The sequence below is a fragment of the Gorilla gorilla genome, chromosome 6 (assembly GCF_029281585.2).
Source record: "Gorilla gorilla gorilla isolate KB3781 chromosome 6, NHGRI_mGorGor1-v2.1_pri, whole genome shotgun sequence".
Taxonomy (NCBI): domain Eukaryota; kingdom Metazoa; phylum Chordata; class Mammalia; order Primates; family Hominidae; genus Gorilla; species Gorilla gorilla.
The window spans coordinates 57,631,008-57,658,234 of NC_073230.2; the positions used below are offsets into that span (position 1 = coordinate 57,631,008).

Sequence of the window (27,227 nt, forward strand, 5' to 3'; positions counted from 1 at the left end):
AACAGAGGTTGTGGTGAGCCGAGATCGCACCACTGCACTCCAGCGTGGGCGACAGAGGGAGACTCCATTTCAAAAAAAATATATGACCCTGTAGGATAAACATGACAGCAGGCATAACGCGCTGATTGTGGGCTTGTGTTTCAGGTGTCTCCATGCGAGAGGTGTCGCTGTGAAGCCAACGGTGAGGTGCTATGCACAGTGTCAGCGTGTCCCCAGACGGAGTGTGTGGACCCTGTGTACGAGCCTGATCAGTGCTGTCCCATCTGCAAAAATGGTATGTGAGATCCCCGTTGGTGACAGGGTGCACCTCCCACCCTGATGCACAACCCATGTGCTGCTTCATGGTAGACGGGACACATACGGATACGTGAGTTTCAACCTATTTATCAATACACATGCGTACACACGTGTGTAATCTTTCGGCCACAGTGGTTCTGTAGCAAGGCCTTCTCTCTCTTACGGGCATCAGCACCATGTTTTATCGATGTTAAGAAGTTCTTTGGGGAGAAATTCAATTTCCACCTTTGAGGAGAGTCACTTATTTTAATTTAACTTTGTTTGTTCTTGCAAAACTGTTTCTATCTTTCCAAGACAAATTAAACACACTGGTTGGGCTCATTTACTTTTCATTACTAAGTGAATTAAACTTGGAACATAAGTGAATATTTTTCATAAGCAAATTAGGCAGGAAGAGAGTCCCTTCCTATTCCCAGTGAGAGCCCCTGGTAGATCAGAAGCCTTGCCTAATTTATGAAAATGAAGTGGCAGGATGTCCTTGATCCTAATTTGTCATGGGAGAGTGTTTCCTCATCCTGACAAACGATACTCTGTACCTGAGGTACTGAGAGCATTACACTATAAGACGGTTTTTGACAAGAGTGCATTCCCAGGCTGGCTGGGCCTGAGAATTATGGCCCGGAGGGCAGTTTGACAAGAGGCTGAGCAGAGCTTGGGAAACAGCGGACAGAGGGGACACAGCCGGAGTCTACAAGGATCTGAGTGGCCTTGCTGACAGGAGCGACTGGGCTTTCTGGATGTTGCCCAGGGCATGCTGTGGGGACCCCTGGTTGAGAGCATTCAGAGCTAACTTGTGATGCTGTCGGCCGTTCATGTGGGTTGCTGGACCGAGGCTTGATAGCTGTGTGGCGTGGGTTTGGTAAGTGACAGGCATGTGTTGGTGGATGGTGACACAGGGGTGGTCATGGTGCTCAGACAATTCCCAGAGTCTGTCATGACAGTCGAAATTGTGTGGGCCATGAGGTTCCATGGGTACTTTTGACCACGTACCTGTACATATCCAGATTTTACTACAACACATTGTAAAACTCTAGAGGTAAATAATTGGAAGAGGGAATGATGTTGCTGTTGAAGGATAGACCTGAAAGAACAAGATGACTGTGTTAGGAATGTCATAATCATTGTAGCATAGTACATCCAGTCCTCCAAAGGCAAGTGGACAGTGTTAAAACAAAGATGTCACAGAGTGTACTTTATATAGGGTTGGCTGGTCTCTTGTGCATGTTAATTATGAAGAAATCCTGAGGTAGGATTCCATTAGACAAGAACGAGGGGGACTTTGAGCATGGACTGTGTTTTTTTTTTTTTGAAAAAAATGATGTTGAGACACCAGCTGTGAGATGGAGGGAAATCAATACAGTTTACTCTACTAGTGTTAATTACCACTAATTAACACTAATAAAGGGGGAAGAAGACTCTGGGATTGGGGAAGGAGAGGCAGATGGAGAATCTGGCAGAGTCTCGGTGTGGCTTTCAGCACACCCGCTGAGGAGCCCGAGTGAGTGCCTCTGGTCTGCTGGGAGAGCTGAGGGCTGGCGCTCAGGCCATGTGCCCTGCATGTCGGGGGTACTGGACGACAACAATTCTCACTGCATCAAGGGGTTTAGTGAATGGCTTAAATATGGGTTGCTCAAATATTTGGCATCTTAACTACCCAAGATATTCCATGTTTTTCCTGTAAATTTTGATTATAGACTAAGTCTTGGCATTAGATAGCCGGGAATCCTAGCTTGGGTGTTAACAATAGGTGAGAAGACAGGATTTCAACCCCTGGATTTTTTTTTTCTTGCTTTTAGAGAAATTTCAAACCTACAGAAAAGTTGAAATAACTGTCCAGTGAACAATTGTATACCTTTAGCTACACCTGTTGCTAACACATTGCCGTATTTGCTTTGTCTCTTTCTTTGGCCCTCTGTCTTTGGTTCTCTCTTGCCCCATCTCTCTATATACATAACCCAACACCATAAATATATTTGCTTATTTTTTCTTTCCCATAAGACACATGGCACAAATTCTATTGAGACTACCACCAACCTGAAACCTACTGAATAGTGTTCAAGATTTTTTTAGAGTTTTTCTTTTGCCCTTAGGATTTATCCTTCTTAGAGCATACAGTCAGAGAACTACATTGAGCAGTTACTTGAATTAATACTTAAAAGTGTGCAGATATGTTAAATTTACAAAGAAGTAATTTATTTCTGTGTTCAATATTTTCATTTAAGATATAATTATATTTTTGAGTAAAAAAATGTACAAAAACTAAACACTTTATAAATATTATATACTCAGAGATTCACAGTTTGTTTTAATATTGCATTGATGGTTTTGGGAGATGGTTTTTGGCCTGATGGTAAACTTCTAAATGTTGACCCTTTACCTCTATATTTTGAGAGGCAGTATGGGATGGAGTAAGGCAAGATTTTGTGGTGGCCCATTAGAGATTTTTAGAAGGGAGATGAATATGTTTTTTAAAGCAAGATTTATATTACAGAAAGACTTCTATTATAAGGCTTGATCCAGTTATATCAAAACATCAACAACTTATTTTGGGGAGTATAACTGGAAATAAATTTAAATGTGTCTAATCATGCACATACAATTACATTTCTTTTATTCACCAGATAGAGCTTGGCTTTCAGCTGTCTCTAGTTATAGGGTATTCTGACCTTGACAGGGAAAATGGGGTTTGAAATTCTTAGTAAAAGAGAGCTGCTTGAAAAATGAAAACAGTTTCTATGAAAAACAAATGCTCTATAATAATTGACTGAGATTAATGAATAATTTACAGTAGTCCAACCCTGCCTCCCCACATAAACAATGTTCTTGTAAAAAAATTATATGTTTGATATATCACAGATTAGAGGACATCAGAAATGAATGCTTTATATGAAATTAAAAGCTTGGATAGACTTATCTTGGATGAAATATGAAGGTTTTAACTCTTGATCTCCGTAGACCGGCCTTTACTCCTCACTCTGGCATGTCTTGACCTGTAGCATTAAATAGCTCTTTCTCCGACAGAAGGAAAATTACAGTTCAGTTGCTAGCTGCCAAAGTCACTTGCATCAAAGGAGCAGAAGTTGGAAACCAAGAATGCCTTGAATATAAATAAATGATCACAAATCAAATGTACTTTAATATATTCACTTTGTTGACTTGTGCAGATCAATCTCCCAGTGTTTTTCTTTTGATAAAATGGATGTTGCATGGCATTATTTGTTTTTAAATTCCCCCCCGCCCACAATGATACAAACAGTGAGTGTTATTTGACTTTCAAGAATTCAGCTTTTCTCTGGTGATAGGTGCACAGCACCCATTCCGATCAAACCCCTTAGTTTTAGACATGCTTTTCTGCATTAAGTAGGCACTAGGCTCCCATTAGCGATCAGAAGACCTCCATTCTGCAAGTATACATGTCGTCTTACTTTATGGATCCAAAGAAGAAAAATGATAAAAGTAGGACATTGGTGTCGAAATATGAGGACTTTGTCAGAATTAGCTGTGCTTCTCAAAGGTGGAATATGGTATCCAAGGGAGGATACGACATATGCCAAAAGCACAAAGCCACTGGATATAAAGGTTGTATATCTCCCTGAAGTATTACTGCCACCTGATGATTATTATTTGCAGCTTTATTTTTACAGGAAAACATTTTTTGGAGGAAAGTGAAAAACATTTGTGACACTTTAAGATAAACACTGAGACGTCAAATTATTAAACATACGTTCATGGGAAAATATGTAAGAAGCACTGACTGAGAATTAGGCAGAGTTTTGTTTGTTTTCCTATGTATTTCATAGAGTAGGATAAGATGGTAGTAAATGTCATGCAGTGAGTTAGACAAAACGGAATGGGGTGTGTGTGTGTGTTTGTGTGTGTGTGCATGTGTGTGTGGTCATATCAAGATCCTCTCACAAAGAAAAGCCTACTCCTATGTGGTCTCACCATTGAATCCTTCCAAAATTTTTACCAAGGAAATAATACAAATTTTATGGAAATGCTCTGTGATTATTTACAGATTACATGATTGTGCCCATAAAAAATAAAGGAATTTACAAATATCAAAATGAACAGTTGATTTTAACAAGGATGTTTAGCAAGATCAGTGTTTGAAAATCAGCTGTATTTCTGTATACCAGAAACAAATAGAAGTGAATTAAAAACTAGAGTTTCAAATAACATCATACAAATCAAATACTTGGAAGTAAATCTAACAAAATTGTGAAAAGTCTCCACACTTAAAAAACATGAATCTTTATTGAGAGAAATTAAAGAAGACCTAAGTAAAAGGAGGGATATATCATGTTCATGATTGAAAGACTCAATAACATAAAGATGTGAGTCTGCTTCAAAGTAATCTATTGATTCAGTACAAAATTCTAGCCAAAAATCTAATGATTTTCTGTAGCAATTATCAAACTGATTCTAAAATCCAAATGGTATACAAAAGCTAAAGACTGGCTTGAGAAATATCCAAGAGGAACAACAAAGCTGGAAAATGTACAAATATTAAGACTCACTCCAAGAGATAGTAATTAGCCCATTGTGGTTTGGTCCCAAAGAAAGACTGACAAATGGAACAGGACAAAGTCAGAAAAGGCCTGTGCATGTAAGACCACCAGCTGTGTGACTAAGCTGACATCACAGGACAGTGGGAAAGGAGTAATCTTTCCAGTGAATTGTGCTAGACCAACTGAACAGCAGTATGGAGATAAAAGAGATCATGATTGCTACCTCACATTCGACAAAAAATCATTTCCAAACAGATTGCTGATTTAAATATGAAGGCTAAAACAATAATGCTTTTAGAGGAAAACATAGAACAGCTTTATCACTTTGAGTATGCAAAGGTTAAAAGAACATTAAAAGCACTAAACATAAGGAAATAATTTACAAATTGAACTTTTAAAATTCAGAATCTTTGTTCACCAAACAACACTATTAAACAAGCACAATATAGCCCACATGTTTTGAGAAAATATTTGCTATATGTATAATTAACTAATATCTATTTAAATAATACCAACACATCCAAATAAAGCAGAGAGATACAAAAGAGAGAAAAGTATACGGAGAGATTCCCAACTTTCTGTGTACATCAATACCATTTTCCCAATTCCTCTGGTCAGCAAGATGAGTTTTCTTACTGAGTTTTAGGTAGTGGGCTGCCTTCATTATTTCTGTAACATTGCGTTTCCATGACAGGTCCTGTTCTTGGTGCATATATGAGAGAAAAAATAAAAAAATAGAAAAAAAGAACTTCCTGTTCTGCTGGAATTAAATTAGTATTAACCTGACATAGATTGTGATCACTGAAGATGCATTTTGTTATTCCTAGAACAATCACTAAGAAAATCAATAAAGGAATTAAACATGGCACATGAAAGAATTGTATATCTAATTTTAAAAGGCAGTCAAGGAGGAACAGAGGAACAACTGTCAGGATACTGATAGAAGGCAAGTCAAATTATATACATACATGTACTTAACAACAGAGCCCCAAAATACATGAAGTAAAAATTGATAGTATTCAAAGGAGAAATAGAGGCTTAAGTAATTGTAGTTGCAAATTCTGATAAACCATTAAATAATTCCTAGAAAATCTAGACAGAAAATGAACAATAATATAGAAGCCTTGAATGGCACTATATAGTGAACTTGATCTGACATATATGTACAATATACCACCCATCTACTGAAGAATACTCATTTTTGCCAAGTGCAGGCGGACGCTGTCTACAGTTGACCCCGTGCTAAGACATAAAACAAGTCTCAATAAATTTAAAGGACTTAGTCATATAAAGTTTCTTTTTTGAACACAACAGAATTTGAAAGGATTAAATTAGAATCAACAACAGAAGGAAATCTGGGAAATTGGAGATTATTTGGAAATTAAACAGCACATTTTAAATAACCCAAGGGCCAATGAAGAAATCTCAGAGATTTTAGAAAATGCTTTGAACTGATTTAATAATGAAAACAGAATGCACTATAGATTATTGGATGATGCTAAAGCAGTATTTAGAAGGAAATGTATAGATTTAAAGACCTATCTCTGAAAAGAAGAAAGGCCTCAAATCAGCAATGTAACCCTCTACCTTAAGGAACTAATAACTGATCAGCAAATTTTAGTAAAAGCATGCAGAAGGAACTCACAAATAGGAGCATAAATCAATTAGATAGAAAATAGTAAAGCTTAGGAAAAAGTAAATAAAACCAAGTTAGTTTTTGAAAGCTGGTTCTTAACAGTATTGATAAAATTGACAAAACTTTCACTAAACTAACCAAGAAAAAATTAGAGAAGACACAAGTCAGGAATGAAAGAGGGGCATCATTACTAACCCTACAAAAATGAAAATGATTACAAGGCAATACTATGAACAACTCTTTGCCAACAAATTAGAATAGTTGTAAGAAATGGACAGATTCCTAGGAAAACACAAATTACCAAAACTGACTCAGTTCATTTCTGAATTGTCCTAAAACAAATAAAATACAAATTAATAATTAAGAGCTTCCCACAAATAAAAGCTCAAGCCTACATACCTTTACTGGTGAATTCTTTCAAATATTCAAAGAAAGAAATAATACCAATCTTTTACAAACTCACCCAGGAAATAGAAGCAAAGGAAACACTTCCCTGTTTAGTTTCTGCATTTGTTGTGACCACAGTGCTGAAGGTAGACAAAAACACCCCACAAAAAAGAAAGGTAGAGACAAATTTATTTCATGAACATAAATGGAAATCTCCTTAACAATGAGTTAATATCAGCAATCTGAATACAGCACCATATAAAGAATTATACACTTTAACCAAGTGCAGTTGATTTCAGTCGTGCAAGGTTTGGTTTACTGTCTCAAAAATCAATTAACATAATACATTAATAATGTAAATGATAACAAAAACCACATATGATCTCAACAGATGCAAAGAAGGTATTTGAAAAATCCAACACTCATTTATGATTGAAGCTTTCAACAAACTAGGCATAAAAGGGAACTTTCTCAATTTGATAAAGAGTAACTATGAATAATTCACAGCTAAAGCTATTATGAATACTCTCTCAATACTCCTAAAATCTAGGAGAAGGTAAGGATATCCATATTGACCACTTTCATCCATCAATGTAGTGGAGGTCTTATATACAGAGAGAAAGAGAAGGCAGGAGAAAAAGAAGAAGGAAAAGGAAATTAAGAAGTATAACTGCCTTTGTTAGACGATGTTATGCTCCTGTATGTGAAAATACCAAGAATTACACATACACGTGCATACACACACATACACATGCACACACACACATACACATGCATACACATTCACACACACAACTATGGGGGCTAATAAAGATTAATACCAGATACATATACAAAAATATACATTTTTGTAGTGTACAATGGATAATACAAATGAAATTAAGAAAATAATTTCATTTAGAATAGCTTCAAAAAGAATAGATACTTAGAAACACATGTCACAATGCAAAATTTGTATACTAAAAGCTGCAAAATATGGCTGAAAGAAATCAAAGGACATATAAATAAATGGAGAGACATTTCATGAGTAGAAGACTCAATGTTGTCAAGATGTTAGTTCTTCCCAAATTAAAATATAAATTCAATACAATTCCTACACAAATCCCAGCATATGTTTTTTTGTAGAAATTGACAGTCTGATCCTATAATTCATGCAGAATGTAAAGGATAGCCAAAAGAAATTTTTAAAAGAACAAAGTTGGAAAATTTGTACTATCCCACTTTGTAACCTATTAGAAAATCACAGTAATCAAGATACCATGGTATTGGTGCAAAGATAGACAATGGAAAAGAATTGACAGTCCCGAAAGAAATCCAGTATGCAAATCTTTACATATTTATTTTCAACCAATGTTGTAAGATACCTCAATGGGGAAAGAATAGTCTTTTCAACAAATGGTGCAGGGACAATTGTATATTCACATGCAAAATAAAACTTAGACCCTTACTTTACACCGTATACACATTAACTCAAAATGAACCTTAGACCTAAATGTGAGAGTTTAAACTATGTAACTTTTAGATGAAAAAGATAGGAGAACATCTTTATGACTATAGGTTGTGTAAATATTTCTTAAAATTAATATCAAAATCATAATCCACAAAAGAAAAAATTAATAAATTGCCATCAAAATGAAAAACTTTTGCATCTCAAAACACACAACAAATAAAATGAAAATACAAGCCACAAACTTTAAGAAAACATTTGTAAATCATGTGTCTGATAAAAGACTTGTATCCAGGGTATATAAACAACTCACATAACTTGAAAAGAAGACAACCTATGTAAAAATGGGCAAAGGATTGAAAGACAGTTCAGCAAAAGAGACAAACAAATGACAAATAACCAATTAAGATGACGCTCAACCTCAACCTGGCTGTGTCCACACCCAAATCTCATCTTGAATTGTATTTCCTATAATCTCCACATGTTGTGGGAGGGAAATAGTGGAGGTGATTGAATCATAGGGGTTGATGCTGTTCTTGTGATAGTGAGTTCCCATGAGATCTGATGGTTTTATAAGAGGCTTTCTCCCCACTTCACTCTGCACTTTTCCTTGCTGCCATCATGTGAAGAAGGACATGTTTGTTTCCTCTTCTGCCATGATTGTAAGTTTCCTGAGGCCTCCCCAGCCACACAGAACTGTGAGTCAATTAAACCTCTTTCCTTTATAAATAACCCAGTCTTAGGTTATTTAGCAGTTTGAGAACAGTCTAATGCAATACTACTGTACCCCATTAGAATGTTTGTAATAAAAAGGACAGAAAGTACAGATGTTGGCAAAGATATGGAGAAAATGGAAAAATATTGTTGGCAGAAATGTCAAGTGGTGCGCCTACTTTGGAAAACAGTTTGGCAGTTGCTTAAAAAGTTAAAGAAAACTTACCATATATCCCAGTTATTCCTTCCTGAGATTATATCCCAGCAAAATGAGAACATATTTCCACAAAAAGATATGTATGCAAATGTTCCTAGCAGATTATTATTATTCCTAGAATTATTATTAATGGCCAAAGAGTGGAAATAATGCAAATGTTCATTAACCAGTGAATGGATAAACAAATGTAGTATATCCATGTACTGAATACTGTTTATCAGTAAAAAGGAATGAACTAATGATACTACAACATGGGTGAACCTCAAATACAGAAGCTGTTGCAAAAGATTACATATTTTATGCTTCTATTTCTTTGAAATATTTTGTGAAGGCAAATTTATATAGGAAGAAAATTGATGAGTGGTAGCCAAGAGCTATAATCAGAGTGGAGATTAGTTGCAAATCATCATGAGGGAATTTATTGAGGTGATGGTATGTTTATTAATTGAGTTGTTAGGTGGATACACAATTAATTAAATTCACTAAAATTCATTAAATTGTACACTTACACTGGGTGAGTTTTATGGTATGTAAAATATTCCTGAATAAACCTTCTAAAAATCTTGACCCTCTTAACAAAGATAGGCAAAGTGAAATTTTTGTAATTTCCTTTGACTCACTCCCAAGGCTAATCTTGATACACATCCTTTATCTTTCCTCAGAGACTGACTTTTCTAATCCTGGTCTGATGTCTTTAATAGCTTTATGAAATCTTCCTTCTTAAGCCTACTGAAGCTGAGACCCTTATAAGTATATATTATTTGCCAGCATTAAAATAGAAACTTTAGACAAATTAAACTTAAGAGTTTATTTGAACAAAGGATTCACGAGTCAGGCAACACTCAGAAGCAGAAGAGGTTCAGAAACTTCCACCCAGCAGTGTGAGCAGTGAGCTTCTATAGCCTGAATACAGAAGCAAAGTGGAGAAGTCACCTGGTTTGCTACAGCCTGACATCTGCCATATTTGGGTGTGGTGTGATGAGGCATTTCCCTTATTTGGGCGTAGTCTGATCAGTTGGCTGCCCGTAATTGCTTGAAGCTCAGCTGTTTGTGATTGGCTGAAGCCCAGCTATTGTTATGAAAAGATACTCCTAAATTATATTTTGGTTTGTTAGGTAGAAAGTCAAAATAAGAAGGTTGCTTCAAGCTAATAGCCTCCTACTTATTTAATACCTGTTAGAGATAAGAAGTTGTAAAGAAAAATAGGCAAAGAAACACAAGTCTATAGCTGGTTATAGATTTTTTGTACTCTCGGTTCCTTGTGCATAATGTGGAAGTCCAACTCCCCACACGTCCCGCTCTCCTGTTACTATTTTCTTGCCATGCACATACCCTCTTTCTCCTTCAAGCAGTGTTCTTCTCCGTGTCATTCTAGGCTCTTCCTCTTTATGGATTCAGCTTCCCAGAAGATGGGGCTGAAAACTGAAAATGCAGGGAGAATGAAAGCCAGTGCCTGCCTCCTGCTCTCCTGCAGGCACTGCATACTGCTAAAACTGCAGAGCCCGCAACACAACACTCACCTGCTTTTTAGGACCAGTGATTCCCAAAGCCCCGTGTGTAGCAGAACCACTTCGAAGGCCTGGTGAAACACACTTTGGGGACCCATCCCTAGAGTGCCTGATCCAGAGGCCTGGCTGGGGCCTGAGAATTTGCATTTTAACAAACACTGTGTGCTTCTGTTGCTACTGGTCTTCTGTTGCTGTGTGCTTCTGCTGCTGCTTTGAGAGCCACTGCTTTTGGGCACTCATTTGTTCATATTATTCTTGGATATCTCCTGCCAGTCAAATTTACTGAGAGAACACAGTGCTTATAAGGCTTTAAACATGAAATGAGATAAATTTGAGACTTCAAATGGATTCCAAATGCCTTAATTAATTTATGTTTGGCGTATTCTACGGATTTTAGGGTTTATGGAAATATATTAACGTGCAATAATACTTTAAAATTGGAAAATATCAGGGCAGAGAAAACATGGCTGTTGAATGGCAAATTAAGTCAGAAAGGTTTTATACAAAAATACACTCTCTATCATCATATACAGCTAGTTAGTACAGGTTGGCATAAAATTAGACTGTAGGCTTGCTAGCAGCCAAAGCAAAAAAGAGAACCATAGGAAGCATTAGCTACAATATTTAGCAGAAACACACAATTCTGTTTTTCTTGGTGCTGAAGCCTGGAGGAAATGACTCGCTGGTGAATTGTTTCCCTACAAATAAATACATAAATAAATGTTTAAATATTTAAAAGCTTTATTCAGTTCCTCCTGTTGGCATTTCCCAACATAAGTCAAGAACTCTACTCCGAAGTGCTAATGTACTTATTTTACACGTGTCTTCTGTTTTACTTGCATTTTGATTTTGTGGGAATGTTGATTCAGATGACATCCCATTAATCTGCATAAAGCCCAATGGGTATTAATTATTTATTCTTATTAGAGAAGAACCTCAGTATCCCAGCCTCTGTAATAAGTATTTTCACGCTGTTCTTCATCACTTCCTTAACTAATACTAACTCTGTGTTTGCTGTTGCTATTTCAGGCTTTAGTGTTCAGTATCAGCAGAAAAGAGTTCAGATAGTACTCCGATCTTTTCATTTCTGATGAACTAGATAAGGAGGATGAATAGGTAGCATCTGATCTCTTACATATAGGAATTTAATTTGTTTTTTATCTCTTCCTGAGATCTTTGAATTAGCACCTCTTCTTTGTAGATTTGAGAACAATTTAAAATGGCCCTTTTGCTTGCAAGCACTGGGGCAGAGTCTTATTTTTAAGATAAATAAATAAAGTTACAGACAGACTGCCCCAAAGTATTGCTACCAGTTTATTGGGCTGAAGTACTTTTCAGAATTAAGTGTACTTCTGAACGGCTGGTCAGAAGGTGTGTGCTGGTGGTTTTATTTGTATGCTTCCTCAAGACAAACTTCCCATGCCTTTGGGAATGGATTTCAGACAAAGCCAGGGACTCAGATCAAAGACTGGTGTCCACTAGGCATGGCCATTACCAGTTACACTGTGCCTCTTGAACTTGTTGTTGAGGACCAGCCCTGGCATCACTTCCCCATCTCTGCTTCTCTTTAACTCTCACTGAGTCTGTATAAATGTGTGTCCAGAGGTCCTTGTGGGAACTTTCCCTGGTTGCTTCCTAATGGAGGTTGATTTCACTCGTGGCTATTCTCAGAAGCCACAGTCCTAATCCCATTGTATTCTTATGCCATTGATACTGAGTGTAGGAATTGTATAGACACCATGTTTTGTTGGACCCTTTGTTTTTCAGACTGTTGGAGAAAAGTGTGTTGTATGTATGTGCATGCATTTTTATATATATTGTAGCATATATATGGCACTCTTATAAAACACTGAGGCACTTATTGTTTATTTCACTGCATGTATAAAGATGAGTCAAGCAATGGTGCCTGCCTTTAATGATCTCACAGTCTAGAGGTGAGGTAGCCTTGTAAATAACTTGTGTTTGCTGTTTTACTTGAGTTATGATAAAAGTAGTGAGGGAGAGAGGGGGAAGAAGTGAGTAATACTGCAGTAAACATCACAATGTATATGGCCTTTCTTTGCCTTTGAATTCTTACATTAGGAGAAACTCTCAGGAGTGAGATTATTAGCTTGACATCTTAGGATATTTTATGACTCTGATACATATCACCATGTTGTTTTAAAAAAGGTTGTGTAAATTTATAAAGCCTCTGATTTTATTTTAACCTTGCTAACCTTTTGTTAATTTAAACTATAGAAAAATGATGCCTCATTATTTCAATATTAAGCACATAAACCTCACAATATTTTAGATGGTAATTTTTCCACAATGTATTATACTTCTCTACCTTATTGGGAAAATAATTTTGAACATAATTTAAATGGTTCTTAATAACTGAAGACCCTTGATGTGAAAACCAATGATCAGACTGCCCTGTAATACAATGGAGTATTATACAGTAAAACTTTGGTCAAGTAACTTGATTTCTCTGTATCCTTTTGGGTACCTGTAACATGGAAATATTTAACATAGCAACATCAGTGGCTGCTTTGTGTCAATTAAATACCAGGATGAATTTCAAAGTCCTTCATTAATTCATTCAACAGATAATGACTCATCCTTTGCTGTATGCCACAAAAGAAAAAATGGCTAATAGGAAAACTTCCAAAACCATAGATTATGGGAAGAAAACAGGCAATTTCCATTGAATTTATGAAGGACACAGCATTGAGCGAGGAGAATGCCTGCTGCAGAGTGGGAGTGGGTCATGGAACGGGAGAAGAAGAGAAGGAGTGTGTGGGTTGTGGGCACAGCATATGTCCAGAGGGTGGGAGTGGACCATATTTATGCACTAGATTTGTTACTTAAGCCTGGAGTTGGAGGGAGAGTTGGAAAGTGTGAGGCAGGGATGTAAGAATGGATGCCGACTAGATTAGGAAGGACCTTGATACTTAATTAGGGAAGTTATTAGTAGATTTAATTCTGAGTCAATGAGAAGCCAAAGAAGGGATTATAGGATGGGAATGGTGCAAATACATTTGACCTCTTGAAAGTCATTCTGGTTAAGGGTGTCTGAAAAGAGGCTATTGCAGTGATCCAGAGAAGGGCAATAGTTTGGACATGGGCAGTGAACACAGGGAGACGTGGTGCACTAAGGAGATACATCAAAGGTCAAGTCAACTGCACTTCGTGGTTGACCGTACAAGGTAGGGGGAGATCAAAAGTTTAAGAATGGGGCTCCACTTCTGATTTGGGTAATGACAAAGACCACGGGTTGGTCCCAGAGGCAGGAAGAATGGGAGGAAGAGCACATTGTAGCACCTTCTCTCAAGGGTCTTCAAGGAATAAAGGATGAATGTTTTAAGTGCTTATCTCATTCACTTACCAGATGATTTACTGGCATAAGAAGGGGAAAAACAAGAAAATTTGTGAGTTAACTGGAGAAAAAAACAACTGATGGATGCTTTTTTGTTCAGTGTTCTGAACTGTCAAGTTAGACTGAATTCCTTGAAGAAATAGTACAAAAAGCCTTGGCTTTGGAGCTAGACTGGCACATTCTAGCTTTATCCCTATCACCTTGTCTAATTTGCTTCCCCTCTTCAGTTTCTTCACTTACAAAATTGGGACAATCTTCCATTCGTTCCCTGTGGGCTTAATATGAGGATTAAGGAAGTCAAGAGCCCACTATTGAATCCAGACACTCAAGACTGCTTTCTCCCTGCCATTGGCCCCCTGGGACTCCACCCCAAATTGAGTTTCTTAAAAGTAATATCCACCTCCAAATTTTCTTTCAATCAACCTCTAAGACTTGTTGCCTGAACACTATGGCAGTTTGCCCAGTCTCAGGCAGTGGCCCCAAGCTGCAGAAGAGGTTAAATTTCCGGCTCTATTTCACAGGCAAGACCCTCTGTTCTTTAGAAGATTATCCATTCATACTCTTTCACCATTATTCATCTGTTAAAAGCTGCTTGGTCATTAATACAGTGCTCTAAAATATCTCCAGCCTGTGTCTTCAGCAAAAGAGAAATCAATTGTCACAATATACAATAAAGCTGTTCATCCCAAGGCAGATATCTTTACCACATCCACAGCATGATCAATGGCACCATTGCCAGAGGTAACTTGAATTGCATCCAAAACACTTACATGGAACACATTCTGGTAGAAATGATCTGTCAGTGGTAGACAGTGTGAAGACAAATAACCCTGCGGATGACTTGCCCAATCTGTCTCCGTCTCCAGGAGAATAAGCCAATGAATATTCTTAGCAAGGATTTCCAGTGGGAGCTTCCAGGGAATGTAAAATACCCTCTTTGTTGATCAGAAGACACATTCTGCTCTTACACTAACAGCAAAACCCAAACCTTTTATTTTTCTTTCAGGAAGATAAACTTCAGGTATAAAAGAGTCCATTACCCTAGGAGGTATCCATAAACCTCCAATTCTGAAAATTGCATCTCATCTTTTCTAAAACAAATGCCTTCACTTAAGAGCAGTTACAATTTGCCAATCCTGACAGCTGCAAACTGAATTTATCTTTAATCACACATTCACTGAGTGTCTTTTGAAAGTACATCAGCCATCATTGAGTAAAGCATCATCATATGGGGGGAAAAACATTGCCAATTCATTAATTAGGAAAACAGAAATTTTTCAGATAATAAGAATTAAATGCCTCTGAAGAGTGTCTGAATTTTAGCCTATGCTATAACTTGATTCTTATAATACTGGTTAAAAATAGCAGTTATTTGAACCTATTTTGTCACCTCATGAGCAGGCTAAGGTAGGTACAAAAGTATACATTAGACTTTACCCCAAAGACAGCCACCAAATGCTGAGCATGTCCGCATCTAGGTGACCTTAGGAGGGAATGGCTAAAAATGGATGGCAATTGAAAGAAGGCAGATTGGGAAGTGACACAAAGAAAAATTTTCTAGTCATTAGAATTCCTATTACTTAAGTATTCAGAGGATGGGGAGCCAAATTCACAGAGAAATATTTCCCAAATTGGACTAGATTATTTGAAGAGCCCTTCAACACTAAAAATCTATTATTCTTTGACACTAATGCATAAATGTCTCAGACATCGTTACTCAGTGATCCATTTTGGGTGCACAGAAAGAACAGTTGTTTTTTTCTCCAGTTAACTCACAAATTTTCTTGTTTTTCCCCATCTTATGCCAGTCTGATGTCTTTAAGCACTTATGTCTTATGCCAGTCTGATGCTTTAAGCACTGAAAACATTCATCCTTTATTCCTTGAAGACCCTTGAGAGAAGGTGCTGATCGCCTTTCCCCAAAGTGGAACAGAGCAACATCCAATCTGCATAGAGGCTCTGCAGGACCCCAAGAGAGAGTAGACCCTGAAGCAAGGGAGCTGGATCTGGCTAGACCTGCTGCCGGGGCCATCTGTGTTGCATGCACTTCACTTTCCTCATCTGTGAAAGGAGATTGAAAGTAAAATTGAAGATAAAATATATATATATATATACATGTATATCTTCATATAAATATAAATTCATATATATATGAATTTGCCTTTAAAATAAAATATTATGTAAAGGAAGGCAACAGCCTCCTTTATATATATATATTCAATATATATCATATATATTCGATAAAAATATATATATCTTCATATAAATATGAATTCATTCATATATGAATTCATATATATATATGAATTTGCCTTTAAAATAAAATATTATGTAAAGGAGGGCAACAGCCTCAGCAAATAAATTAAATGTGATTAATGTTTACGAAAAGTGTCACACATGTCCCAAAACCCAAACTTCACTTATTTCCTAATAACTCAGTTTTTGAAGCCCTCTCACTAGCCCCTTGGGAAGACAGACACCTTGGCATCCAACAGCTTCCTCGCTGGTCTGCAGTTCCCTCTGCCGTGGCTGCATCCAGCCCTTCCTTCTGTATCGAACCTACACAAAACTGCCAATACATCTGTTCACCTGTTTTCGCTCTGTTGCTTAATCCATCCAGAATGCTTTAAACCCCTTCTCAAACAAATAGAACTCTACAGGAGTTCAAGGGTGGAGACAAATGCCTGCCTCCTGCTTCACAAGGTCTCAGCTTTGTGTTCACAGAAAGCGTTGTGTGTGCCCCTGCTGTGACGCTCACAGTCTTGGGTGACATGACTCCTAGGCCACCTTTATGAACTTGCTCATTTCACACTGCATTCTCCATGACCAAGTCCTCTGAAACATGAGGGACATGCAGCCAAAACACGGGCCATGCTGTGCAGCCTAAAATGTAAAATACTGCATGCTGTTTCTTCATATTGTAGGGGAAAAATAACATAGGTTTGTAGTGGGGAGACCTGTTACAAAAGGCAAGTTAAGAGAAACCAACAAGTTTATTCACGTGTGTATTTCATACATACGTGGGAGATACCCAGAGAATGAGTAGTTCTCAAAGAGATGGCTTTGAATTCCAGCTGATAACAGGGAACAGTAAATTTTTAGAGAAGTAAGGAGACAAGAGAAAAGGACTTTGATTCTCTAAGGGGGGCCCGTGGGGGAGGGCAAATAACTGACAGATAGAGACTAGTTTGTGATGCTTGTTAGTGTGGGCTCCTCTGGTACCATCTCAGGTCCAGGAGGGTCTCTGTTCTCCCTGGTAGAGGGGGACAAGTAGGGTACCTTTAGTCTTTGTAACACCATGTCCTGTAAATAGAGGGAGGGCATTGAGCTTTCCTGTATCTGCTTCTTCTTAATTGTCTTCAGCTCAACAATCCTCCCTATTTTGGGAGGTGTATTTTGGTCTCTCACAATATATTTCTAAGATTTTAATCCCTTTTAAATAAAGTGAGATTAGAAACACCAACCTTCCTGTCATTACTTTGAGAGAGATTGACCCTCACAACCTCCCCGAAGCTCTTGAAGAGATTGATGATGATTTCTTACCTCTTGTAAACATTAGGTAGGTGCCATTACTTTTAATACCTCAGGAACGCCCTACCCCACAGACACTCTGTAGCTCTGAGCCCATTTGGAGTGCTGGAAACATCTCACAGGCAACTTCTCCACACTCCAGGCACCATGAACGATGATTACCATGGCAGCCCGCAGTCATTACTGAAAATACACCATCAGAATAATGAAGATGCTAAGACTCTCCCCTCTGGCTCCCATGAGTAATGAAAGCCTGAAGGAAGGGCTCATTCATTAAGATTTTATAAGCAGAGGAGAATAAATGGATATTTGTTTTAAAGAAATTCATTTCTGTCCAATATTCTAATTTTGAGGAACTTTGTAGGGAATACAAATTTATTTTTAAAAAGGATTAAAATGAAGTTCAGTTACTGCAGGTGAGTCTTTGAACTAAGTACTCTTGAAATGTTTCATTAGTAACATTTTGTTCAAAAATTCTAATGGAAGTGACAAGGATTTGACTTTTGTTTCATTGTCTAAAGAATGTAAATATGGTCATTGCACATACCAGGAATGCAGAGAGTAAAGTGTACCTCACTTACATTGACTCTTCCCCATCATTTATCCTTGCAATGCCTTGCGATCCCTGATTAAACACAGAAATCTAGCACCTGAAACTTATCAAAAAGATGAACATTGACAGTCATCCCTCATAGGTGCAGCCCAGGTACAGGCTGAGGAAGGCTGGCGGGACAAGAGTTCTATGTAGTGATGAGCGTGGTCAGGTAAGAGCTGTCCTTCAGCCTGCACCACCTATGGAACTACAGCCTGGAGATGAGCTGCCCAGCCCTCCCCGCCCAGGATGCTGAATGAAGGGCTTGTTTTCATGTTAGCCAATATTATCACAACAAAAGTAACTAACTCATTCTATGAACTTTTCCATTTTGCAACTAATCCTTTCATTAGCAATGAGGAAGGAAGCAGGGAGGGAAAGAGGACATTTAGCCAACTTTTAATATTGATTTTTGCTTTTGCAAGGATATTGATGAGTGTTTAATATGCACAGTTTGCCCAGTCATTGTTGGAGGCTGCAGTAAACTCACTGGCCAGATACAAACAAACTGGAAAACATAAATTTGCTGAAGAAACATCAGCTTCTAGTTCAAAAGTTAATAGTTACAGTAAGAAGAGGATCTCAAGACAATGATGTAACACACTTGGCAGTTGAAGGAATATTTACTTGTCACTCTCTGAACCATGAATGCTCATTGATAGCAGATGAGAATTTTACCCTAGATTAACATGACTCATTTTCAACTGCAATTTTCTAATAGTTGTGCAAAAAGTAAAACGAATCCTGCTACTATATTGACTCCAATAGCACAAGAAAAAAGCAGCAAAACATTAAATAATGTCAGTTTTATATCAGTGTCTTACATGCTTCAAGTAGAAAAACAATTCCATAATTTTCAAAGTTAGTAATTAAAAACAAATCTATTCTTGGATGAAAAACAAAAAGCTTTTGGAAGTTGGTTCTGTGAGTTAAAACATCTAATGCTATTGCAAATTGTATTTTAAATTCATTTAAAGAATTCAGCGTTAAAAGTACAATTATTTTTTGACTCATACTTTGGATAAATTTTGGCAGGAGCAGAGTGTCATAAAAACCATGATTTAACTTAAGAAACCAACAGAGTACAAGTCCCCTTGAATTTGATTGTGTTGCACATATTCATAATTGCATCTAAACAAGCTGTGACATTCTAGAAATAAATATAGAAGCTATAATTGTCAAAATTTAAAAATATTCTTATAAACCCATCTTTTTATGAATATAAAAAAATTCTCAGCGTGGCAGTAGTGCTTTCTCTTTCATCAGTTGGGATTTCTTTAGAAATGGTTGAACTTTGGAAGACCTACTTTAAAGTCAATCTAAATTCCTAACAAAGTTTTTGACATTAAAAAAATTGAATTCTCTTTATTTTGGCTGCATATTTCTTTCCAACTAGAAATCTTTCATTACAGTATTCAACGAAGTAAAAAAAAAACTCTAGCTTTTGAAGTTTTAGAAAGTTGCCATTGTTAATGCAGTTATGCCCTGTCATATATCAATCACGTAGTGTTTTTAGTTTCTTCTTTTATAAATCATGCTTACTGAGGTATACCTCACTTATAATTAAAAGCCTGCCTTTTAAAGGTGCAGTTTATTTCTCACCTTTCTCCCCAGCCCTGGCCCAAAGCAGCTGGTGCTCGGCTTTGTCTCACTGTGGGTTTTTGTTTTTTGTTTTTTGTTTGAGACGGAGTCTTACTCTGTTGCCCAGGCTGGAGTGCAGGGCCAGGATCTCAGCTCACTGCAACCTCTGCCTCCAGGATTCAAGCGATTTGATTCTCTTGCCTCAGCCTCCTGAGTAACTGGGATTACGGTCACCCACCACCACACCCAGCTAGTTTTTGTATTTTTAGTAGAGACAGGATTTCACCATTTTGGCCAGGCTGGTCTCGAACTCCTTGCTTCAAGTGATCTGCCTGCCTTGTCCTCCCAAAGTGCTTGGATTATCACTGTGGTTATTTTTAACCTGTGCTTTACAGAATTTCAGTTGAGAATCATGGAGTGTGAGTCTTTGTGTCTGGCTTCTTTCACTTGGTGATGTTTTTGAGGCTCACCTATGTTGTTGCCTGTATCAGTCCCTTCATTTTTACTGTTGAGCAGCGCTCGCTTGTATAGACACAGCACACTTCATTCATTTACTACTTGGTGGAGATTTGAGATTTTAAGCTTCTGATTAGTATGAATAATGCTCCTGTGAGCTTTCATGGATAAGCCCTTGTGTAGAAATATGTTTATATTTGTCTTGGGTAGCTTCCCAGGAATGGAACTGTGGGAGTGAGTGGATGTGTTTTACTGCATAAGAAACTGTCAAACAGTTTTCCAAAGTGGCTGTTCTGTTGAGCATTCCCTTCAGGAGTGCATGAGTGCTCCAGTTTGTTTTATAATTACATGATAATAGTTACGAGTATGGGTTCTCTGAATGGTAGGATATCACACAAGGATGCTTGGACAGATGAAAGACAGAACTCTTGGTTACAGCTTTGAATGAGAAGAGGCTGCCACTTGGGCTACACAGTGGGCTGCATCCAGGGACAGGGTAACAGCAAGCTGGAATTATACAACCACGAAATGTACTCCCCATACGGAAGGAAAAAAGACTAAAGAGACTGACTCTAAGAGAGTCTAGATGTTGGACTCTGCAGAGAAAGGCTTCAAAGTAGCTATTAGGGTATGTTTAAAGATTTAAAGGAAAATATAATCTTCTATATGGCAAGCGGGGTGGGGTGAGCTTGGTGGAGCTAGCTGGAATCCCTGGACATTGGGCATTTTGAATAATTCCAAATAAGAAGGTCCACTCCTGGGCCCTAAATATCCTGGGGTCCCCGGCAGTTGGGTATGTGTTTATTATAATTCAGCAGTGTTAGTGCCTAGTAAGGGAAGTAGATGTGGTGGTGGCTTAGCAAAATGCCTGCATAAAGGAATTGAAAGTTTTCAGCCATGACATCAAATGTAGGTCAAAACAGCACTTGTGAAATGTGATATTACACTGGTATTGCCTTGGTTGCCTTGGTACTGACAGAGATTAACTTTAGAAGGTCTAAGAGGTCTAGTGCACCTTAATATGTATTTCCATAACCACCAGTGATGAGCATCTTTTCATGTTGTTGATAGCCATTTTTATGTCCTATTTTTTGAAGTGCCTGTTCAAATCTTTGGCTCATTCTTTATTGTTATTCTTTTTATTGTTATCGTTATTCTGTCATATTTCTTGTTATTGACTTGAAAAAGTTAATACAAATCCTTCATCTAGTATATGTGTATATGGCATTTTCCCTCAGTCTGTGGCTTGCCTTTTCATTTTTAATTATATCTTAAGAAGAGCAGAAGTTTTTAATTTTGATAAAGTTCAGTTTCTCAATTTTTCTTTTATGGCTTACTTTTTGGTCCTGTCTATGAAATATTTGCCTAATCCAAGGTCACAAGTTTCTCTTACATTGTCTTCCAGAAGTTTGTAATCTTAGCTCTCAGATTTATTTTCTGGGTACATGGAGGGAGATAAGAGTTGATGTTATCTCCATGTACCTTTTTGTACATGGAGGGAGATAAGAGTTGATGTTTGCTTTTGCCCATATTGATATCTAGTTGTTTCAGTACCATTTTTTGAAAAGATTACCTTTTTCCTATTGAATTATCTTGACTTTTTTTGGTCAATAATCAATTCACCATATGTGGGGACCTTTTTCCAAACCATTTATTCTTTTCCATTGATCTATAAGTTAATCCTTATGCCAATGTCAGACTCTTCTCTAGAATTATTGTAAACCTTGAAATTAAGTACTATAAGGTGTCCAACTTTATTTTTTAAAATTCCCTTAGCCTTTGCATTTTCAGCATATTTTAAATTTAGCTTGTCAGGTTCTACAAAAACCCTGTTTTGATTTTGGTTGAGTTTGCATTTAATTTACAGATTAATTTTGGAAAAACAGACATCTTAACCAGATTGACTTTTTCAATCTACAAACATGGAATATCTCTTCATTTATTTAGATATTTTAAAATTTCTCTCAGTAATATTTATGGTTTTTATTATACAGGTTTTGCATATCTTTTGTTATTCTTAATATTGAATGGAAATGTTTAAATTTAATTTCAATTTCCAGTTGTTTGTTCCTTCAGTATAGAAATATATTCGATTTTTATTAATCTTGTATTTCCTACCTTGCAAAATTCTCCAAATCTGTGAAATTTTCATTCATTATTTACTGAGTTATTTTTCTGTTTCTTTTTCTCTTTCCTACTCTTCCTAAGCCCAGATTATACATATGAAAACTTCTTATTTTATCCCACAGGTCTTTAAGGATTTGTTTATTTTCCCTGTATCTTTTTTTCTTTCTGTTCTTTACATTGGATAATTTATACTGGTTTATCTTCAAGTTGATTAATTCTGTCTTCTGCCCTCTATAATCATCTGTTGAGTTAATTTAATGAGTTTTTCATTTCAGTTATTGTACCTTTCAATTCTAGAAATTCCATAAAATCATTTTTATAGTTTTCATTTCTTCATGTTGATTATCTCTCACTCATTAAGACTCATTAAGATGACATTTTCCTTAAAATCTTTAAACATCCCTTAATAGCTACTTTGAAGTCTTTGTCTACAGAGCACAACATCTAGGCTCTCTTGGAGTCCATTTCTTTAGTTTTTTCTCCTTCAGTATGGGGCATACATTTTGTTGATACATTGCAGCAACTCGGTTCTGTTTTTGTTTCTTCTGAGGATTGATGGTTTTCTGCTCCTGCCTGGAACCGCAGTGCGGATATAGATCTCCTCTATTATTTGCCTAGTTCTTTTTGCTTACAGCTGCTTCTAAATTGGCCTGGACCTCTTCAGAATTCACTGTGCCTGTGAAGGTTAGTGGTCAAGCAAAGTACTTGTGCAGTTTATGCTGGCATTTTGGGCCCAGCCATTTTCTGTTTCCTTGCTTCCATGTGCTCCTCCTCACTTCCCAGCTGCTCTACTAATCCCAGCTGTAAGGCTTTGCTTTCTATTACCTGAACTGCAGGTGAGTTGGGAAAGTTGTACAATCAAAACAGCAACAAGAAACTGATGTTTCTTAATGCACTTTTGTCCTTTAATGATAGACTCTTCTCACATTTACACCTACTTTCTGGCCACCTCCTCAGACTCCTCACTGTACATGCTTATTCATCAGTTGGCCAGAGTTACAGGCAGTTTGTACTGATTTGGAGTCTTACCCTTTCTTTGGCTTTCTTACTTCAGTGATCCCCACGACCCCCATATTTGCAACTGTTCTGCCAAATCTGACTCTGTCCTTGAGGCAGTAAGACTGTGATTTCCTGTGACTGCAGTAGAAAGAAAGGGTTGACAAAAACCCACCACAGGCAAAAAAGCCACAAACTCATGATTCTTACCCTTTGTTGTAATCGTTTGTTTAGAGTAAACTCTGCTAGGTTTTCTGCCTGCTTTTGGTGGCTTTCTGATACCTTCCAATAATTATTCCTTCTGTCTGGTTTTCATCACTGCTATCTGGGGGACAGTTTTTCAGTGACGCCATCACCGTTACCAGAAGTCTTCCACTTTTAGTCTCCAAGAAAATGAAGACACAAGAAATCTTTAACAAGTGAGTTATTTTCACATATAAAATTTTGTATCCAAAAAAGAATAATCTCCTTTAAAACATCTTAGAACATTTTTTAAAAAAGGATCATGCATTAGGTCCCTCAAAAAAACTAGTGGACTGAAAAAGGTGAGACTCACAGACAGTCATTCAATAATTTTCAGTCAAGAACCTGTTATATACAGGTGTGGTTCTAACTATAGCATTGCAGATGAACAAGCCAGAGTCTTTAGAAGTGCACAAATGTATGTCCTATAAAATTTCAGTAGAAAAAAATATTGTCTTAATCATTTTTGCTTAAAGAAGAAATCATACTAAAATTATGTGCTGTTTAGAAACAAAATAAATACTACATGTCAAAAACAGTAATACTTTTAAATATTAATGTCTTGTTGTATACTACAAATCTGGTAGGAAATTTTTGGTGGTTTCATTTAAAAGGTTTTTAATAGATTTCTTATATGTTTAACTGATGTTTCAAATGTTTGAAAATATTATCACAAAAGATAACTTAAAGTCGTTTAACAGACTCTGGCCCCTGATGGGTGGACTATATAAATATACTTTTTTTTTTTCCTAGCAAGTAGCGTGTATCATTTATGCCTTATGATAAATTTATGATTATATGAATTCGGTGTATTTTCTTAGGCAAAATTTTTATCTTTAGCATGTTCAGTATTCCAAGTCAGGAAAAAATAGTTTATTCATAATTGTTTTATTAATTGCTTATATACACTTATACATAAGAATACACATTTCATTTTCATAATATTCCCAAGTTTTGACATATGCTTATTACAATTTTGAAGTTTTAAAATTATTTCTTGCTTTGTATGATTTTGTATATTCTGTTAATACAGTTAGTTATATCATATTGCAGTTGTGCTTATGAATAGGACTCACATATTTGTATGTTTAGATTTTAAGTACTTTTCTGTATTCTCGAGTTTTTATTGTCAATTCTGACATTTTTATACTCATGCTAGTAGAGTGAAGCTTTGCCCATTTTTTAGTATTTATATAATGCATTTTGACTTTCAGTGTTATTGTATAGTTAGCAAAGTTGTTTGACATACTTTAAAATTTTTTTTAATTCATATTAATTCCAGGAAGTGCCTTCTTTTTTATAGAAAAGTCCAGCCCATTTTGGTATTTTATTAGTATAGGACCCCATTCTCCAATATGTTCAATATTGTAACTAGCCTTTGTTGTCTCTTTTTATTTCTATGCTGTGTAAAACAATAACTTTTTATTTTTCTTTGTATTGGATGGGAGGTAATTGCATGTTATTAAATTCATTTTCTAGGATTTATTATGCCATTATTTTCTACCATTCTCACAGTTATATTGTATTAATAATAATCACCATTTAAAAGGTCCACTATGTACAAGAGCAATTCTAAGCCTCCTCTTAATAAAGCCTGTTTATTTCATGTCTCACCTCTTTTTTAGGGGACTTCTCTAAATTGGGCATTGGTATAGCCTTCTCTGGACACCCCATTATATCTTACCATTTAGTATTTTACTGTAAAATGCAATACTTACTGTTCTTTGTTTTTTCAGAATGCATTTTGCTTTCTTATATATTCTGATCAAGTCTTTTATTGAGACACGGTTTACATACAATAAAATGCACAAATCTTGATCATTCAATTAAGTATTGATAGTTACATACTTCCACCAGCCATCATCCCAGAATGTGCCCTCATGCACATTACCATGTAATTCCCATCCCACCCTACCTGCCAGAAATACCTACTTGCAGTTTCTTTCTCTAGATTATTTCCGCTTGTTCAGAGACATCATGTACGTAGAATCTTACATGAGATGTTTTATATCTGGCTTCTTTCACTCAGCATAATATTTTTGAGTTTCATCCGTGCTGTGCCTATTTGTATTTTGGTTCCTTTTTTGGCTGAGTAGTATTCTGTTGTACAAATAAACCACGATTTGTAAGTGCATTCTTTCGCTTATGGATGTTTGGTTCCTTTTCAGTTTGGAACTATAATGAATAAAGTGCTATGAATATTTCGCACCAGGATTTTTGTGGACATACACTTCTATGGCTTGCAAGTAAACACTAAGGAGTGGGTCATGGGGTAGGTCAATGTGAAAAGTTACAAGAAATTACTAATTTTCAAAGGGTTTGTACTATTTTACACTCCTACCAGCAATATGTGAGTGTTCTAGTTGTTAAACATCCTCACCAACATTGAGTATTGTCAGTCTTTCTAAAATTGTCCATTCTAGTGGGGTGTGGTGGTATCCTATGTGTGTTGAGATGGGTCTGGGCTGTGCTGCTGCATAGTTAGACTTAGTTCTGTATTTACCATGTCTTTTATTTTTTGTATTCTGATACTTTGACATCTGGAGCCTCACTGCTGCTAGACAGACGGCCTCTCCCACGGTTAATCAGTTCTGAGAGGTAGTAAACAACTTGACAGAGAGCAGGCTTTTCAAATATAAGCAACCAATCCAGAGCCCACTCCCTCAACCACCTCCTGGTTGTCCTGTAAGCAGGCTCTTACACTCTGGGCCACTGTACCCTGCCCTAATACTCACCTAGGGCCAGGTCCCAGGGATAGCCCGGGTGCCCCACAGCCTACTGAAATGATTCAGACTAGTCAATGCTAAGCCTGCTTGCTCTGCTCTACCAGTTCCTTCTCACGGAACCCACACCAAGGCTCTTGCCCACAGCTCCTCTCTCTCTCTCTGCCTCATGGCTAACCCTGCCGCTTCCCAGTGGTCCCCTGAGGGTGGTGTCCCTCTTCTATTGGGACCTATGAGTAATGAACTATCTTGCAATGAGAGTTGTCTCCTGATCTGTTGGCCTTATTGTACCTCAACTTTCTGTTAATACACTATATTTTAAAACAATTCTTCACTGGCTTAAAATGTTTGCAAGGCTGTATCAGGATTTCTCTTTAGCAGTGCTTAGAATCTGAACACCAATATTACTTGAGGTTTTTTAGAAAATAATATCCCAATGACCAGCTTTCTGAACTCTTAGAGTCTCTCCCCATTTACAACCTGCCAGTTTTGGGTTTCTAGGGAGTTCCTTGTTCTCCAGCTTTGCTCATGAGTCCCAGTTCTTCAGTGGCCTCTCTCTCCTCTGTGTCCCATGGAGGCATCCATAGCACCCCCGGTTAAGATTCTGGCAGCCTGGCAGGGTATCTGGGCATTCGTGTCCTTCCCCTAATATCCCCGTTCATTTGTTGAAGCTCATGGGAAAGGGCTGATGTTTGGCTGCAGACTCGTTCCATGGCTGGTGCTCTTCTGGGGTCTAACGCATCACGCCAGCCTACACGTGCCCTTTGAAGTTTGTGATCCCATTGTCTCCTTTCTCCTCAGCCCTGCCTAGACAGCCTTCTTCCTCTCCCTTCACATTGCCAGTGAGGAGGGCAAGCTGTGCTATCCCTTTCTGCATTTAGTCCACCTGGATCTCTTTGCATC

At 37.2% G+C, this 27,227-nt stretch overlaps 1 protein-coding gene across 2 annotated transcripts in view; it reads left to right on the forward strand.

The window, feature by feature from the left end:
• VWC2 (von Willebrand factor C domain containing 2) overlaps window positions 1–27,227 on the forward strand; it is a 153,491-nt gene that overhangs the window by 30,674 nt on the left and 95,590 nt on the right. For both annotated transcript variants that reach the window (XR_008667244.2, XM_031013508.3), the window contains exon 3: window positions 145–274. Coding sequence is in view for 1 of the 2 variants with exons in the window: in XM_031013508.3 (XP_030869368.1) it covers window positions 145–274 (130 nt within the window). In the remaining variant the exon portion in view is untranslated. The remainder of the gene's footprint in view (window positions 1–144; window positions 275–27,227) is intronic.